General features: G+C 38.8%; 1 protein-coding gene and 1 pseudogene across 1 annotated transcript in view; both read right to left on the bottom strand.

The window, feature by feature from the left end:
- Window positions 1-2,774: 2,774 nt before the first annotated feature.
- On the bottom strand, window positions 2,775-9,957 carry LOC128317491 (cytolytic toxin-alpha-like; annotated as a pseudogene).
- Window positions 9,748-18,325, bottom strand: part of epha6 (eph receptor A6) — a 133,452-nt gene continuing 124,874 nt past the window's right edge. Inside the window, exons 12-17 of the mRNA XM_026932073.3 lie at window positions 17,078-17,139; window positions 15,005-15,214; window positions 14,007-14,156; window positions 13,008-13,201; window positions 12,144-12,293; window positions 9,748-11,265 (exon numbers count right to left, since the gene is read on the bottom strand). Coding sequence (XP_026787874.1) covers window positions 11,151-11,265; window positions 12,144-12,293; window positions 13,008-13,201; window positions 14,007-14,156; window positions 15,005-15,214; window positions 17,078-17,139 — 881 coding nt within the window. The 3' untranslated portion in view covers window positions 9,748-11,150. The remainder of the gene's footprint in view (window positions 11,266-12,143; window positions 12,294-13,007; window positions 13,202-14,006; window positions 14,157-15,004; window positions 15,215-17,077; window positions 17,140-18,325) is intronic.

Below are 18,325 nucleotides of genomic sequence, written 5' to 3'. Positions count from 1 at the left end.
GTATACTACACACTGCACCTCTGTATATACTGTATACTACACACTGCACCGCTGTATATACTGTATACTACACACTACACCGCTGTATATACTGTATACTACACACTGCACCTCTGTATATACTGTATACTACACACTGCACCTCTGTATATACTGTATACTACACACTGCACCGCTGTATATACTGTATACTACACACTGCACCGCTGTATATACTGTATACTACACACTGCACCTCTGTATATACTGTATACTACACACTGCACCTCTGTATATACTGTATACTACACACTGCACCGCTGTATATACTGTATACTACACACTGCACCTCTGTATATACTGTATACTACACACTGCACCGCTGTATATACTGTATACTACACACTGCACCTCTGTATATACTGTATACTACACACTGCACCAGTATATACTGTATACTACACACTGCACCGCTGTATATACTGTATACTACACACCGCACAGCTGTATATACTGTATACTATACACCGCACCGGTGTATATACTGTATACTACACACAGCACCGCTGTATATACTGTATACTACACACCGCACCGCTGTATATACTGTATACTACACACCGCACCGCTGTATATACTGTATACTACACACCGCACCTCTGTATATACTGTATACTACACACCGCACCGCTGTATATACTGTATACTACACACTGCACCTCTGTATATACTGTATACTACACACTGCACCGCTGTATATACTGTATACTACACACTGCACCTCTGTATATACTGTATACTACACACTGCACCTCTGTATATACTGTATACTACACACTGCACCGCTGTATATACTGTATACTACACACTGCACCTCTGTATATACTGTATACTACACACTGCACCTCTGTATATACTGTATACTACACACTGCACCGCTGTATATACTGTATACTACACACTGCACCAGTATATACTGTATACTACACACTGCACCGCTGTATATACTGTATACTACACACTGCACCGCTGTATATACTGTATACTACACACCGCACCTCTGTATATACTGTATACTACACACTGCACCGCTGTATATACTGTATACTACACACTGCACCTCTGTATATACTGTATACTACACACCGCACCGCTGTATATACTGTATACTACACACTGCACCGCTGTATATACTGTATACTACACACTGCACCGCTGTATATACTGTATACTACACACTGCACCGGTGTATATACTGTATACTATACACCGCACCGGTGTATATACTGTATACTACACACTGCATCGTGGTATATACTGTATACTACACACTGCACCGCTGTATATACTGTATACTACACACTGCACCGCTGTATATACTGTATACTACACACTGCACCGCTGTATATACTGTATACTACACACTGCACCGCTGTATACACTGCATACTACACACTACACCGCTGTATATACTGTATACTACACACTGCACCAGTATATACTGTATACTACACACAGCACCAGTATATACTGTATACTACACACTGCACCTCTGTATATACTGTATACTACACACCGCACCGCTGTATATACTGTATACTACACACTGCACCAGTATATACTGTATACTACACACAGCACCAGTATATACTGTATACTACACACTGTACCTCTGTATATACTGTATACTACACACCGCACCGCTGTATATACTGTATACTACACACTGCACCTCTGTATATACTGTATACTACACACTGCACAGTATATACACCGCTGTATATACTGTATTCTACACACTGCACCGGTGTATATACTGTATACTATACACCGCACCAGTGTATATACTGTATACTACACACCGCACCGCTGTATATACTGTATACTACACACTGCACCGCTGTATATACTGTATACTACACACTGCACTGCTGTATATACTGTGTACTACACACCGCACCGGTGTATATACTGTATACTACACACCGCACCGCTGTATATACTGTATACTACACACCGCACCGCTGTATATACTGTATACTACACACCACACCGGTGTATATACTGTATACTACACACTGCACCGCTGTATACACTGTATACTACACACCGCACCGCTGTATATACTGTATACTACACACTGCACCGCTGTATACACTGTATACTACACACTGCACCGCTGTATATACTGTATACTACGGAGGACGGGGAGCAGCTGGCCAACCAAGCCCCGGCAGAGTCCATGCAAGGACACACAGAGGGTCCATCCACAGCATGAATCACAGCCTTCATTGTAATGTCTTATAGAATGGGTCTTGTTGCCCACTACCTGTTAAGCTTCCTGCTAAACAAAACACATGTGGAGTGACAATACTTTTGAATGCAATAATATGATCTACAATAGTGCAATGGTAATACAAATTTGCAATAATGTTATATACCATGATAAAAGGTTTAACAGTTATTATTATATAAAAATATCTAATATCTGCACACTCCTACTGAACACACACTGTGTACCTGTGAAACACACACACACACTCTGTGTAGACTAACATGACTCTGCTTTTCTCTTTCAGGTCATCCCGACCGACCTGCCAGGAAAGGGAAAAAGATAAATAAATAAATACTGCAAGTTAAAAGTGCTGCACAAATGGTCTGGGTCTTTATCATAGTAAATTAATGTTTGTGTAAACGACTCGCACAGCAACAGCAGTAAAGGTGCTGCGCTGTAAATCTGGTTAAATAATCAGCCATAAAATTCCACCTCTATAAAATGGAATTTTAATTAGAAATTAAAGACTGAACACCATTAAAACCTCAATTATTAACATGGCTGACTGTGGCTGACTGTGATTATTGAGCTTCCCATGAACAGAGAAGGGGCCAGAGCCACTGGCTTCACTCGCTCCCACATCAGGCTTCCCATGAAAGGAGAAGGGGGCAGAGTTGCTGACTTCACTCACTCCCAAATCAGTAACAGCTCTGTATCGGTCTCAGTATTGGTCTGCTGTCTGTAGTCCACTCAGTCTGAAGGTGTTCTGTGCATCTGAAGTGTCTGTGACTTTCCATGCTTCAGTGTCAGATGGCCTGGTCATCCAGTACTCTACTCTGAATCCAACTGTCTCTCCAGTTGGAGATTCTGAAAGCTTTAGGATGACTTAACCTTCACTGGTCTACACCACGGGTAGGGGTGGTTTCGATATCCGCTGGAAGGCCTTTCTGATAAAGTCAGATTGAGTTTCCTGGATTGCTGAGGTCAGAAATGGAGGCAATTATGAACTTGATTCTTTTCTCATTTTTAGTAGCTATTGAAAAACTTGTAAATAGAGAAATATTCCACCTCATGCGCTCGGAGATGTCATGAAAAGTGAACCAAGGCTGTGTTCCTTTTAGAGAAAAAAAATTCTCATTTGTTTGTTCTGTCCTTGTAAATGCTTCAGAGGTCGGGAAGACTTCTATAACCACTGAGTAGATGTCTTCATACTTTAGAGATGTAAATGACAAACAACAGGGCATCAACATCAGTATCAATGAGGATGGAATTGAGTGACATTAATGATGTCACAACTGTGAGGTCCTTCAGCCCACTGGTATAGGAACTCATTATATTTAATTCAGTCGTAATGTCATCTAACCACCGGTTCATGTTGCTAGCTGTGAAGGGTGACATGTAGTGGGTGTTCAGGATGTCCTCCAGTGCCTTGTCCTCCTGTGCTCCACTCCGAATAGCTGGCAAAACTCTGAACAGTGCCTTCTGAAATGATCCCTTATAAGAACTGTTTAGGTCTTGAAACTTTAGCAACCTGTCTTTTAGATCAGGGAAATCATGTGTCATTTGGCTTTTGACCAAATCATTGCATCTTCTCTCAACCTCTCCCAGGTCCTCTAGCAAATTTTCTGTTACACACCAGACTCATGCTGATTTCTCTCACCAACTTGGCAGACTTATCATCCAAAGGTTTGAGAGGATACAGCCATACTTTCACTGATTCGCCATTGTTTCCTTTCCTTTTTGCTTCCTTGTTTCATAAGAGTGGGCAACTTCTTGTACACCTCCAAGGCTTCCTTGTATGTGGTGGGGTTTTATTCAAGTTCATAGTCACCATAGAATGTGACGCTGATATTCTCAGCCAGTTCTTTTCCTCTTCAGTCTTTACAGATTCTTCCCCCTCAATGGAAATAGTAGAGATTTTCTTGATCACTGCATGAAGGTTTCATTCAGTGTCCTGTTTGCTCAGGTTTTCTGCAGTTGTATGATCAAACATCATGAAACCTAAGCTCCATACAGTACAGCTGTAACTACATGAGTGGCTGTTTGCTGATCAAATACTTGTGGATATGTGATATTTGCAAGCTCAGTTATAGCGAGCTGTTCAAATTTTGTTGTCTGGTTGTACTGCATGGTAACTCTGCACTGATGTGCTGAGGATTTGCTATCATGCAGGTACTTGGCCGATCCTCCAGCCTCCACCAAAGCACTTATGAAACCGGCTTTCAGGGAAGCACTCAGGAGTCTCTAGGAGACTGGCCTGATCTGTCTTAGGCTGCTGATGCACATTAGGATTGTCATACAAGGCTTTCTTATCCCATAACATGAAACCTAAACAACAGAGTTATAAAGTTATAGATATCTCAGAGCTATAATCTACCTCTTAAAGATGAAGGGTGTCTAATGGTGTGTTACAATCATAGTTTGATATCACACTGCCTTAACATGACACTGAGTGGATATCGATGGTGTTAAATATTTAGTCTAGGTCTGATCAGCTCAGTCAAATGAACATAAGAAGCCTAAACTGATTTAATGCTGCAGCATAAAAAGACTTCTAGACAATTGCTTGCTTCCAACTTTATGGCAACAGTTTGTGGAAGAACCACATATGACTCTGATGAACCAGTGCACTAAATGAAAGTATATTACTACTCCATACATCCATATTTTCAATAATGTCATAAATAAAACTAGACATTGCTAATAATGTAAATAAATTAAATAATTGAAATATAGTACCTGCAATAAAAGAGTCACTGTGGCAGTCATACAGCATGCCTGGATATAGGAGTCTTCCCAGGGCTGCCATGCATCTGGAATTTACTGTAAGAGAAAAGGTCTACCAATCTTACACACATGATCATATAATTCCACCTGAAAACAGGTTTAGTAGATAGGGGAATGCAGTGTAAAGCAATGTAGATGCACTGAAGAATGGACGAGAAGTGGCCAGGTGGAGCAGAGAGGGGATACAAGCCCTCCAAGACAAATGGAGAACATTTTCTTTTGTGGCTTGAAGTATCATGCACTATAATTGAGAAGCGGCAAAAGGCTACTGTGGATATAAACTAGACTGATGTTTCCTGTCATGCAGAGAGCTAAGAGTAGCTGAAATGAGTTTCCTAAATAGCAACAACTGAAAAGACAGGAAGTTAGTTGCATGCTGTGAGATAGCATCATGTGATTTGCCCTCTGTGCCATGGCCATTTTCAGAAGAACTTACCACCGGGTATGTAATAAGTTTGTGTGCTATCCATTGTTAGCCATGAGAAAAAGCCAGGACATAACCTTCTCAATTAGTCATATATTAATTGACCACACTGATTAAAAGGTGTGAGACATTGGATGATGACATGGGCAATACTTGTGTGAGTGACACATGATTAGCACATGAACATGGCATGCGTGAAACGTGAACTGTGGGGTGTTTTTATGACATATGGACTGGCTTCCTTGCCATGAACATTGTCTAGATTTGAGTCTTGTCCAACATCCAACCATAAAGTTCAAATGTTTATGTTATAAAAACTGAGTGTTGAATTTAGAATGTCAGAAGATTTGGCATATGTACTGATTTCTTCCCCAGCTACGAAAAAGACTTTGCTGAGAAAACTTGAGACTTGAGTCTTTTATTATCAATATAACAATGACTGATTGTTGTAAAATGCAGTCTGAGCTACAAACACAAATAAAAATTTATTTTATTAAAAAAAATAAAAATATCTTTGTGTCAGACAGATTCTATCGAACATGATTACTGGTTTTTTAATGGGTTTTTGTGATATTTAATGTTTTATGCCTCAGAAACTAATTGTTCACATATGTGGCCAGTGTGCAACAATGGCTATACCTTGAATTAACTTTATATTTGAATAAACTGTTTGAGACAAATTGACATTTGTTGCAGTAATTATCAACAAATATGAAAAAATAATAAATACAATTTTTTATTGCCTAAAGAGATACACATATTGATGAAGAGTTTTTGGCTGTATAAAAGCATGGGTCAGAGCTGGCACATTTGGCTCCTTTTACAGGGGGCTAGTAGCGGAAGCGTTTGAATTTATGTTCTGCCTCTGTAATAATGTCAAAACCAATGGTCACAAATTTTTTTTTTTTTTTTAAATCATACCACTATATGATACACTTTGTGATCAGGGAATGTAGGCTAGAGGCACTTATAGAGTCATCCACCTAAGAGGAGCTACAGGCAAGCTCAAGACCCTCAGTGGGATGAAAGAAGAGGGAAGAGGAGCATCCTCTGTCATAACAAGTAGTGAGAATGTAACCATGACAAGACGGCGTGACAGGGTTGTCGTTCATCTGGCATTGACCTGTGCTGGTAAATATCTTCAGGATGTTGCAGAGAGATAAAAAAAGGTGTAAAAAAGAGCATGTGAACCAAATACTTCATCCGCTTGCGGTTAGTCACATGGACGGAGTGGATCTGGTGGACCGGTGCATTGCACTGTATCCACACACAAGAACAAAATGGATTATTTGAATTTTCTGTCAGTTCCTGGCGCTAGTATGTGTGAACGCACAGGCATTCATCAGATGAAGAATACACCTTCTTGTGACCTTTTGAAATTTAAAGCATCGATTGCCCAGGCAGTGATCAACACTGGGCCTGTGCAAAAGCACTCTTGAGGGAAACCCAAGAGAAGGAACCAGATCAGGACACGATGTGAAATCTATAGTATTGGAAAGGTTTGGCCTAGAAGTGCTGTCACCAAGAAACACAGTAACACACAGCAATTCACGGTATTTATACAGGCTAAACATTTTCATAATCTTTCAATGTTAAAAATAATGGGCAAGATCAATAAAGATTGATAAAGGTCAAATAAAAATAAAATTACTAAAAATATATTATTATTACTAAAACGATATTATTATTATTATTACTAACCAAACCATAAATATATTTTTAAAAAGTATAGGTGGTATGAATTTCACAGAGGAAGTCTCCGACACTCTGACACAAATATTAATGCTCACTGCTTTAATTTGATTTATCCATGTCCAAATAGCGAGATAATTTAATTGGTTACCGAAGCTACTGCGCAATGTAGGTCATCATATCCTCACCTGTGACTGTACTGGCCATAAATTAAACAGTGTTGGCTGTTTTCTTCCCTTCATTAACTCTTTGCGTTGTCTGCAAGTGAAAGCCCTGCTTTTTTCTGATGATGATGTGATGTTTACAGAAGCACTGCCATGCAAAAAAAAAAAGAGAAAAAAAAATCAGCATCTTGTTATAACAAAAAAATATCTAACATCACATTATAATGTTAAAACATCATGTTACAATGAGAAAAACCTCTTATTACAGGAAAAAACACTGAGATTGTAATGTCAGTGAACAGTGTAGACAGTATTGTCGCACACGCACATTACAAAGAATTCTCAAATCTCAGTGTTTATTGACAATGAGGCTGAAATTGGCTTCTTATTTTTCAGATTTTTATTTGGAATTTCTGTTTCATATTAGAAGGTCAAATAGTTATGATCTTGTGCATATACATGGCACCATGAAGTGCCCTAATATCACATATCTCATCATTTTGACTTGTTTCACTATTTAGACTTAATACCTTGTTATTTCAAGATATTATATCAGAGTTAACTCATTATCTTGACTCAACACTTAAATATATTATTACTTTAGCGTAATATCTTATTTCTCCTTAATAAACTAAATATATATTACATCGATATTTTCTGCCATGATCTCATTATTTTGACTGAATAACTTGTTATTTCAAGATACTACCTTTTTTTTTTTAGTTAGACCATTCTTCAAGATATTATGTTGCTATTTCCACTTAACGACTTAATATGTTAAAATAACTAGATGTTAAGTCAAAAAAAAAACCAACATATCATCTTGAAAGGATGAGTTTTTAAAGAAAGAAAAATGATATATATGTTATTTTAATATAATAATATAATAGTTGTTGTTACCATTATCTTGTTGACACAGCCAGTAATTTAGCTGAAGAAGGCTAATTTTAGTTGGGTTGGAAATGTGGAAATCTGTAAACCCTGGTTAATGATATTATCTTGAACACAGCTGAAGAAAGGTATGTTTAAAACCACTCAAAGCGAGCTGCTAGACTGTACGCTGGACTCTTAACTGCCTACTCTTACTCTAAAAACTCACTAAATAGCAGCCTGTAGCTGTCGAGTGTCTTTATTAGTCGAGGGTCTTTATTAATGTTGTCCTGCTCCACCAAAATCTATAACCAAGAGCCACTGCTGTCCTTACTGTTAATTAGCCAAATCCATTTTATATTTTCCCTACTTTACTATTATTTAGAACAGTAAACATAATCCTACCACCTACCACTAGAACCCATTGATCTGTAACATGCCATGATTATTAACACACATGCAGGCCGTGCACTGGTGGGGCAAGACTCTGAGACCTGACCTACTGATACACAGTTAAAGAACAAATAACTTGCAAATAAAGTTATTTTATACTGAGTTTGTGTCTATAATTGTGTTGCTAATGGCAGCTTAGTCATTTAATGAGAATAGTCTATTACACCTAATTTGCATAATGGTCACACTCATTAACAGTCTATTAACATATTTAAATGAAATAAAGAAATAAAACAAGTGCACAGAGCCATGAAGGTACAATACAAGCACAGATAGATGTACAAAATTACAAAAAAAGGAAAGGGCAATGTGGAGGAGTGCCATAAACAAACTGCTAAAGGTTGATGATTTGCAGCTGAGATTTATATTTTAGCTTCAGTCTAATAATCTGTACATATTGCATGTTGTGAACACTGTGTAACTGTAATATACTTGTCCTTGTTTGAAGATTTAAATTTGTTTTTTAATTTACAGCTTATTATTAGCTATATTAATTTTAGAGGAGAAACTGCCAAGTCGAATTGCATGTGCTGAATAAAATGATTTCTTGTGTTTGGCACTGGTTATGGTGTGTGTCCAGCATGTGGCAGTTGTTCTCACAGTGCGATCTGGGGACCTCTATGGGTCTGGTGAAAGACAGCCAGAGCCTGAGTCTTTTTTTTTTTTGTTACAAGAAATCCACCATTATCAAAGATATATAGTTATTAACCTGTTTGACTGGTCATTTGAATTAAATAGGTTTATAAGTAATAGCAACTTATAAATATCAGTGTGTTATGGAATAAAAATGCTCTAAGGCTCCAGTAAATAGTCAGAACATTACTGTACACATTTGAATAATGAGGGTAATATTTAAACATTTGCATAAAGGGATCTCTCTATGCAAAAATATTGAGAATCCTTGATATACGGTATGTTATAGTGCATGTCGCACGCTTATCTAGTGGTACTGAGTGCAAAAAGTGTTTGCACCACTTCAGTTTTTCTTAGTATCCACCAACATCTGTTTGATTGTATGAATTAAGGATTTGCGCATGGGACCGGCGGAGACACGTTATAACATGGTGGCCTGCTCAGAAATGACAAAACACACAAAGCATCCATCATCGTTTATTTCTCACAAACATCCAACCTAATCAATCCACTTGAACCTCTTTATTAATCCATCATAAATTATAAAAAATAAGATACTATTGTATTACTAGTCCCTATTCACTCTAGCGTGTGCAGAAACAATTCACCAGTTTCTCTCGACGAGTCCTCAGTGTCCTGAACATATGCTCCACTACAAGGACAGCCTCTGCGTGTGGCATGTTAGAGTGTGTGTGTGTGTGTTTATAAAGTAAGCAATACAGTGCATTAATAGGAAAATACACTAACCTGCGAGGCATGTGTGTGTAAAGTAGGCAATAGAGGGTATCTCTGATTTATTGTTAGGTAAGCATGATAACCTGCAAGGTGTGTGTGTGTGTGTGTGTGTGTGAGAGAGAGAGCGACCGAGGACTTTCTCTGCTACACACCATCCTACATTCAATAACTGTATTCTATTTATACTATAACCGACCCCTATCTAACTCACCATGACAATCTCGTCTGTCTCAATAAATAAATAAATAAATACGTAAATAAATAAATAAATAAATAAATAAAAGTGCTCTATAAATCTTGTGCATCACAGCAGAGTATGTAGGTCTGTAAGGTGAAGACCGGTGTGTACATTTGAGTGTGTGAGGTCTGATGCAGAAGCACGAGACCATGGCTTTCAATCTTCCAGAAGGTCCAGCGCGTTCTTGCACGGCATAGCTGACTGCCTGAGGAGGTCGATGGTTTTGTGCGGCGTTTTTTTTTTTTCCCCTTTTCAAAATACAATTCTCTACTCCTACTCCTTAATCTTGCGTCTTTTCTTGTTCTCCGTAAAAGACTGCACATATTGCTGCAGAAAAAAACAATAAATAAAAAAACCCCGACATACACATGTACATATAAATACCAGCATAAATATCAGATGATAAATGATGGGTCATAGCCATAGAAATCCACTTAACATTCAACGTCTCTCGATTCCTGGAAGTAGCATGATAAATAAATGATAAATATCTATTAAGACACATACTTTGTTACATTAAAATAGCAAATATACTATTAAAAGTTCTCCGACTGTGAATCCAGCCAGTCACAGAACTTGAGGATGACTGACAGATGACATCACCATAGTGACAGTGCCATGTTTCCAACCCTGATTGGTTGTCCATCTCCCAGAGACTCTTTGTTTCACACTGGTCCCTTTTTCCCTTTGATTGCTTTTTCATTTGGAAGCCTTCGACGGCTGGTTGAAAAGTTTTGAGAAAGCCTGAAGTTCTCTCATCGCGGTTAGTGAAACAGACCAGGCCTGACTATTTGTGTATGCGTGTGTGCGTGTATGCGTGTGTTCGTGTATATGTGTGTTAGTGTAAGTGTGTGTGTGTGTGCGCGTGTGTGTGCATGTGTTGGTGTTGGCTGGTCCGTCTCATACGTGGAAGCCACTCTGTTGAATGTGCAGGAGCTGCAGTCGCAGTGTCTGTATGCTGCTCACTATCCTCCTCTGGTGGCCGATCAGGGACACGCCGATCCTCCTGACATCTCTACCGAGAGGACAGACGACATGTACGTGAGGTTCAAACGTCTGCGATAAACCGCAGCGTTCTATAACAGCACATTTATACTGTATTAATATTAATGTGCTCGTTCTACTACGTTATAATTTCTATAGAAACAACTATGGCACATAATCCACATAATCAAGAGCTAACAATAATCAGATTTAAAAAATGCGTTGCTGTTTAAGAAATGTAAGGAGATGTTTATTTAACATTTATGGAAGGAGTCTCCAGTGTCAGCGCTTTTCAACAGTCAGTAGATTTACAGGACAGAGGGGATTCTCTTTTCTTGGTAACATGATATCTGTTACAACTTTTTGTCTTATTACCTCGAAGAGGTTCACAGCATTAAAAGTGGATATAAAACACTTTGGGACATGCTCCTATGGGAACATAATCATCTTCTGTGTTGTGCTGCATTCCACCACCCCACTGTTGATTATGTTCCTCTAACAGCACACCCCCAAGAGTTTTATTATTTACTTAAACATTGTGTCAAGCCTTAAGCACATAGTATACAGTGGATATAAAAAGTTTTTGTAATGTAAAAAAAAGCTTTATCATGTCAGGTGACTTATGCAACCAGTTTATTGTAAGTTTTTTCTTTTTTGTCTTAACACATTTCTAAATGTTTTTCACGTACATTTTTTTGGCTGCTCTATCACACTAAAGGTGGAAAAAGATCTGATATGATTTATCTTGCTTTCATTTTTTTTATAATACAAAACCCTGCAACTGTAACAGGGGTGTGTGGACTTTTTTTAATATCCACTCTAGGTCCAGCCTCAAGTTTATTATTTTTGCTTACTGTAAATTCCATTTCCTTTTTCAGTTGTCACAAATCACCGGACTGTTTTACTCACTCGATGCTCATGCTGGAGATGGAGTCCAGAGTCGTGTACCCTGCCGCTATGAAGTTGCTCTTGTACTGACTCATTTTGATGGAGTCCAGCCAGTCGCCGATGGAAATGAAGAGAGGATAGTCAGGCAAGTCTTCTGGGGATTCGGGTAAACTGTGCAAACACCAAGGACAAACACAGCACCATTTAAACGGAGGCGCACGGAGGGCTCGGCGAGATAACTCACCGTTATAAGTCAATAGGTCATGGTCAGAAAAAGATCAAGCAAAAAAACCCCCAAAACCTCTGCACATGACACAGCAAATTCATCCTACTGAGTTTTGGAACCTGACAAATTGGTACCTCATGTTAACATCTCCTAACTAAAGCAGCATGATATCACCTCGGCAAGGACAGAACTCCCACAGGGATCCTCATGCACATTACCGTGTAGCTCACTCAGCTCATGAAGGACTTGATAATTAGCTCATGAGTAGAGACTATAAAGTCTGTCATTACCATTACTGGGGTCGTCTACTGACATCTATAATTTATAATAATTACCACCATTCTGAGCTGTTAGTTCTGTACGAATGCTCTAATCGCAATCATTCCTACCTCTGTGAATATTACAGAGAAGACACTACATTATTATTTTATCAAATCACCAATCTATTCCTGCGTAAATTCAGCCCTCATTGCTGGTAAATTCTACACAGCTTCTAAATAACGTTCTAGTAAATGGAGTGAATATGTTACAGGACGATAGTACAGACATCCATGTCTGTAATTAGTTTACTGACTTGCTGCTACTGGTGTTTGACATTTACATATCGAAACATTCATTATCTGACGGCCGCAGTAGTATCGTGGTGGCTGGAACTCCACCTGTGCACATCCTCCACCAGCGTGAGGAGGCTGCTGGGGTTGCGGATGAGCTTGTCCAGGAAGCTGAGAATATCGTGGAAGCGAGGCCGCCTGCTGCGCTCCTTCTGCCAGCAGTGAACCATCAGCTGGTGCAGAGCTACGGGGCAGCCCATGGGTGCTGGCAGCCTGTAACCCTCCTCTATGGACAGGATCACCTGCAGGAACGACACACAGTGGAGCTGGTCTTTCACTATTGCTTACGAAGTGCTTGAAATGATCAATACAGTTATATAGAGTTATTTAGTCCTAAATGATATATCAGTAACTTTCACGTAACGAGTAAGAGCCTCACGTGGAGTCTTCGCTTGTCTCCATATGTCCTGCGCATGGCAGCTAGGTGAACTCTACTGACAAGCATGAATGGTCATTACAAACAAGGTGTCTCCAAACCAATTCATTTCATGACTTTGAGCATCAGCAATCTTCTTCTTGTAGTCATGGATACTGTCATGAAATTTTAATAACGCTACCTGTAGTACTGGAGCGCTCATACACGACGGCTAATACCACACCGCAGAGAGTATGTAAGCTAGTAATGTGGTTTCTTCATTGTGTAACGCTTGTAGACATCATCTGAGCATTGGGTATACCGAGGTCTTTAAATGCTTTTACATTATAGATAACTAATCATTTCAGGGACGACCAATATGGCGGCCAAGTAACATTAGCTAAGTAGGTGACACATTCTGCTGCTAGATGGCCCAACATGGACACCTGAAAGATTTGCTCTTCCCAACACTTACACAGTACTGTTAGACTTTACTCTGCTACACGCATACACTGTAATGATTTATAAAGAGGATGGGTTCCACTTTGAGTCTGGTTCCTCTCAAAGTTTCTTCCTCATGATGTCTTCCTTGCCATTAGAGATCTAAATCTACATCTGAAGTCCTGCAAAGCTGCTTTGAGAAAGTATATATTGTTAAAAACCCTCTACAAATAAAATGAAATTGAGCTCACATCCTGATTGGACATCTCCCAGTATGGTCGCTCTCCATAAGACATCACTTCCCACATGACGATGCCGTAGCTCCAGGCGTCGCTGGCTGAGGAGAACTTCCTGTACTGGATGGCCTCTGGAGCCGTCCAACGGATAGGAATCTTCCCTCCCTGCAAAGAAAGTATCAATATCTCTTACCATCAATCTTCAACTTTATCTTCGTACACTTCAGGTCAGTTCATCTTCAGTCTAGTTATAAGACTGCCAGGGTTTCATGTCATACAGAGAAGATCCCATTTCCACATAATTCACTACTCTCCTGAAAATCCAATACGTGTGGATTGCGTTAGCTGACCACCGACTATCTCACACAGTATTAAGAGTAGATTTCGATGATTCTTGGTGCAGACACTCCATTATCTTCTCACACTATCATCCTACAGAAATTGCTCTCAAAGTCCACTTATACTCTACACGCTCAACTCAGTTATACAGCCAGGTCTTCAGCTAAACCGCATTTGTTGAGTCCAGCTGCACAGCCACGTCTCTGGCTCACGATCCAGACAAATTAAAAAAATGGGAGTAGAAGACTCTTTTGGAGCCAGCACCAGCATGGAGCCAGGGATCTTCTAAGCAATATTACAGAAGATGAGTGTAGTGTTGGGTTTCTCAAGCACAATCTTCGCCAATTATATTTAACATAAACTCATTTTATTTAATGAGTGTTAAATGAGAGCTTATTTAGCACCAGAAGTGATTCTGGAGACTTTAGGCTTCAAAACATTGAGCTAACAAAACCATTTAGGATAGTTTTTATATTTTCTCAGAAGACTAGATAGATACTGGGTAAAAAAAGCAGTATTTTTACTGCTTTATGTAAGGAATAACACATGACAGACTGTGCCGTTTTATGTAAACGATGCATGCCAGGGGTGTGATGCAGAAATGCTTTATAATTGTATGTGTTAATAGACTTTATTCAGCTTCTCAGAATCTATAGCAGGTGTGTGTGTCTCACTGTGGTGGTGTAGGAAGCCTCTGGGTCGTCCTCCAGGACCCTGGATAGGCCGAAGTCCGACACCTTACACACCAGGTTGTCATCCACCAGAATGTTCCGGGCTGCCAGGTCCCGGTGGACGTAGCCGATGTCGGACAGGTACATCATACCGGAGGCGATGCCGCGCAGCATACCGACCAGCTGGATGACGGTGAAGTGTCCGTCGTGCTTCTGCATAGAGAGAGAGAGAGAGAGAGAGAGAGAGAGACAGACACACACACACACACACACACACACACACACACACAAAAAGCAACTGCTAAAAATTATACAGCCAGTCAGATTTCTCTCTCATATCTGGTGCTTATAGCTCAGTGAACAACCTCTGCTCCTGATCATCTCTGACTCTAAATTCTTAACCACTATAATAATAAAAGAAACATGCTTCATGTTTTTTTAATGGCTAAGACACTACTAAAAAAAATGGTGTAAAAGCACATCTACACCTTCATCTCATTAAAAATGCAGGGATCTATAAATATTCATGATATGCAAATTAAAAACAACCCTCCCAACACTACCCTGGTTAAGTTGTGTTGTGATGTCTTGTTCTGAATGCTATTCTGTAATGTGTGTCTCTACAAGTATTTCTTATAGTTTACTGCATGAGTTCGTATTTGTATCACAAGCTGCATTTGAATTAGCATGAAACAAATGAAGAAAATATGCCACAATCAATACAATTCCTTTAGAGCTTTTCACTGTTACTGACGTTTGTAGATAGGGGGAATTTTTAAAAATTCCAGATTCATTATTTAGGACTATTGTAACATAACTCTGAACATTTTATCATACATCACTAACATACTGCATGTAACACAAGTGAATATAAACCAAAGGAATATTCCTTCAGTCTAGTGGAAATATTTCTTGACACAGCTTTTAAAAAGTCAGGAGGTGTGTTTGAAAGAGTGTGTCTCTTTCCAATTGTCATTTCCAGCTTCAAACACTATGTAAGGAATAAAACACAAAGGGGCGTGTCCTTACAAGAAAAGAATCCGTGTGTGATATGGCCTGACGTGAACGGAGTTACTGCTACCACCCTGAAGTGGATTATTTTCCTGTACCAGCACAGCCTGAAGTGTTTTATTCCTTACCTAAATGCAGAAAATGTGTCAAATCCAGATTCACACAGATGTATGTATACTGTATTCATAACTATAACACTGTAGAGAACTGCAACACAATATACTGAATACTTCTTGCACCTTAGCATAGCTATAGATGTACAGTACATCATACATACTATATAGAATTACTATTTAAATCATATCTATTTTATTTATATGATATATATATATAATATATATTTTACTTTTAAATTTTACTTTTCAATATTTTCAATAGTTATATTACTTTTTCTTATTTTATCTTTATTTTATTCTTATTTTATTTCTTATGTGTATTTTGTGTCTTGTCTTTTATGGATGCTGCTGGGACACACTGATTTCCACCTGGGATAATAAAGTCTTATCTTATCTTTTTATTTGCATGCAAAGAAATATCTGAGTACTCTTTTTTGCAGTGTATCAAAATTCTAAGGCATTTTGGCTTCTCTGAGTTATTTACATTCACGCTTCAATAAATATTCTGACACATTTTCATGTCCATCCCTCAACGTTCTTGAGGCACCAGTGGAGGTAGATGGATGGAGTAATATGTCCATTTTAATCGCTGCAACTCCTACAATTGCAGTGAAAAAGACTAAAATAGCATGCATTCTCTTGAGTGTGACTCCTAGACATTTTGAAATAGTAGCATGCAATGTCCATCTTCGTAGTTAGAGCGCTACTCATGATATTATTCTGTTAAATAAATGAATAAAACAAGAGGAAAATTGAGAGTGTCTCTCTCATGACCTCATTTGTAAATCAAGTGACCCTGAAATCATTTGGTAAGCCCTGTTCTAGCTCAGTTAGATGTGAGTTACATATAAAAGTGCTGGTTCACCCGAGACGTGTGGATATAATGGGCTTTAAGATGTACTTAAAATCACTAATAAATGTTTACTGAGAGCCAGAACAGTTTCGTTACCCTCAGGAAAGAGTCCAATGAGCCGTTCTCCATGTACTCCACCACGATCATCACAGGACGACCTACACACACACACACACACACACACACACACACACAGGCATTCATTAATCATTAACAGAGACACAGTGGAGAAATGTGCATGCAGGTGGCAAATAGAGACTGATGAACACAGAGGAATAAACCACATTGGGAGTGCACTGTTAGAGGAAAATAACTTCAGGGTGCTAACAGTAAATCCACTTCACATCACCCTGCCATTGATTATTTTCCTATAACAACACAACCCCATGTGTTTTTCCCCTTTTTATACCAAAGCAAAACAGGCAGAGATTTTTTACCCGAAAATAAATCTACAATGAAGTGTCAAATCTAACACAAACACTGTTAGTGGTGATTATAATTAGAACATTTTTTTATTAAATGCCACAGTTCCTGACTTTGCGGTTGGCAATTTTTTTTTACACCTTTCCCTCCTTCTCCTTAAAGCTGAGGTGGTGGAAATGCTCATTTTTGTATCCTTTGACTCAGTTATGAACAATTAAATCATTTATCGTGCTTTTTTAAAATATAAAATTGCCAGCAGGGAAAAAAAACAATTCTGCACAATATTACACTTTATTTTTAAACTGTATGTATCATCTCCCCACTGCTGCTGCACTTTATATACATTTCATATATTTCCTATTTATGTGGCTTGTTTATTTTTGTGTGATTCTGTATATGTATGGTCTTATGGTATTATTGTCTGTATTTATTGTCTGTATTTATTATTGTCTTTTAGTCCTCATCACCGTCTACTACATGTTGCACGGTAGTTTCCTGAATTGCCATGCAATGTGCTAAAAATGACAAATAAAGCTTTGACTTTGAAAAATGTCTAGCACAGGCTATGAGCTGTTACCTGAGACAGCAAAAAAAAAACCCTACATCAAACAGTTTAATAGTCAAGACAATACTTTCAGCTGTGTTTTTAAATATCACTAAATATAAATGTTCTTAGATGGACTTCACCAGCATTTATAAGTAAGCTCACCTGTGGCTGCAGCCATTTTGTTGCTCGCCATAAAAACAGCGCAAACAATCTCAGAAGCAAAGCCTCCATCAGTTGTTCGCTCTGAAAACGAGCATTTTAAAGTGCGCTTTAAAGTCAGAGGCACATTAAAGGCACATTACAAATGGCCATCATGGGCGTTTCTCCCTTCAAATTCCCCTGTGTAGGGTTCAGAATGGACCACAGGTACAAGA

Source organism: Pangasianodon hypophthalmus, chromosome 26 (assembly GCF_027358585.1).
Source record: "Pangasianodon hypophthalmus isolate fPanHyp1 chromosome 26, fPanHyp1.pri, whole genome shotgun sequence".
In the NCBI taxonomy this organism is placed as follows: Eukaryota; Metazoa; Chordata; class Actinopteri; order Siluriformes; family Pangasiidae; genus Pangasianodon; species Pangasianodon hypophthalmus.
Note: the sequence above shows the minus strand (reverse complement) of the source record. Positions and strands in the feature narration are given on the sequence as shown.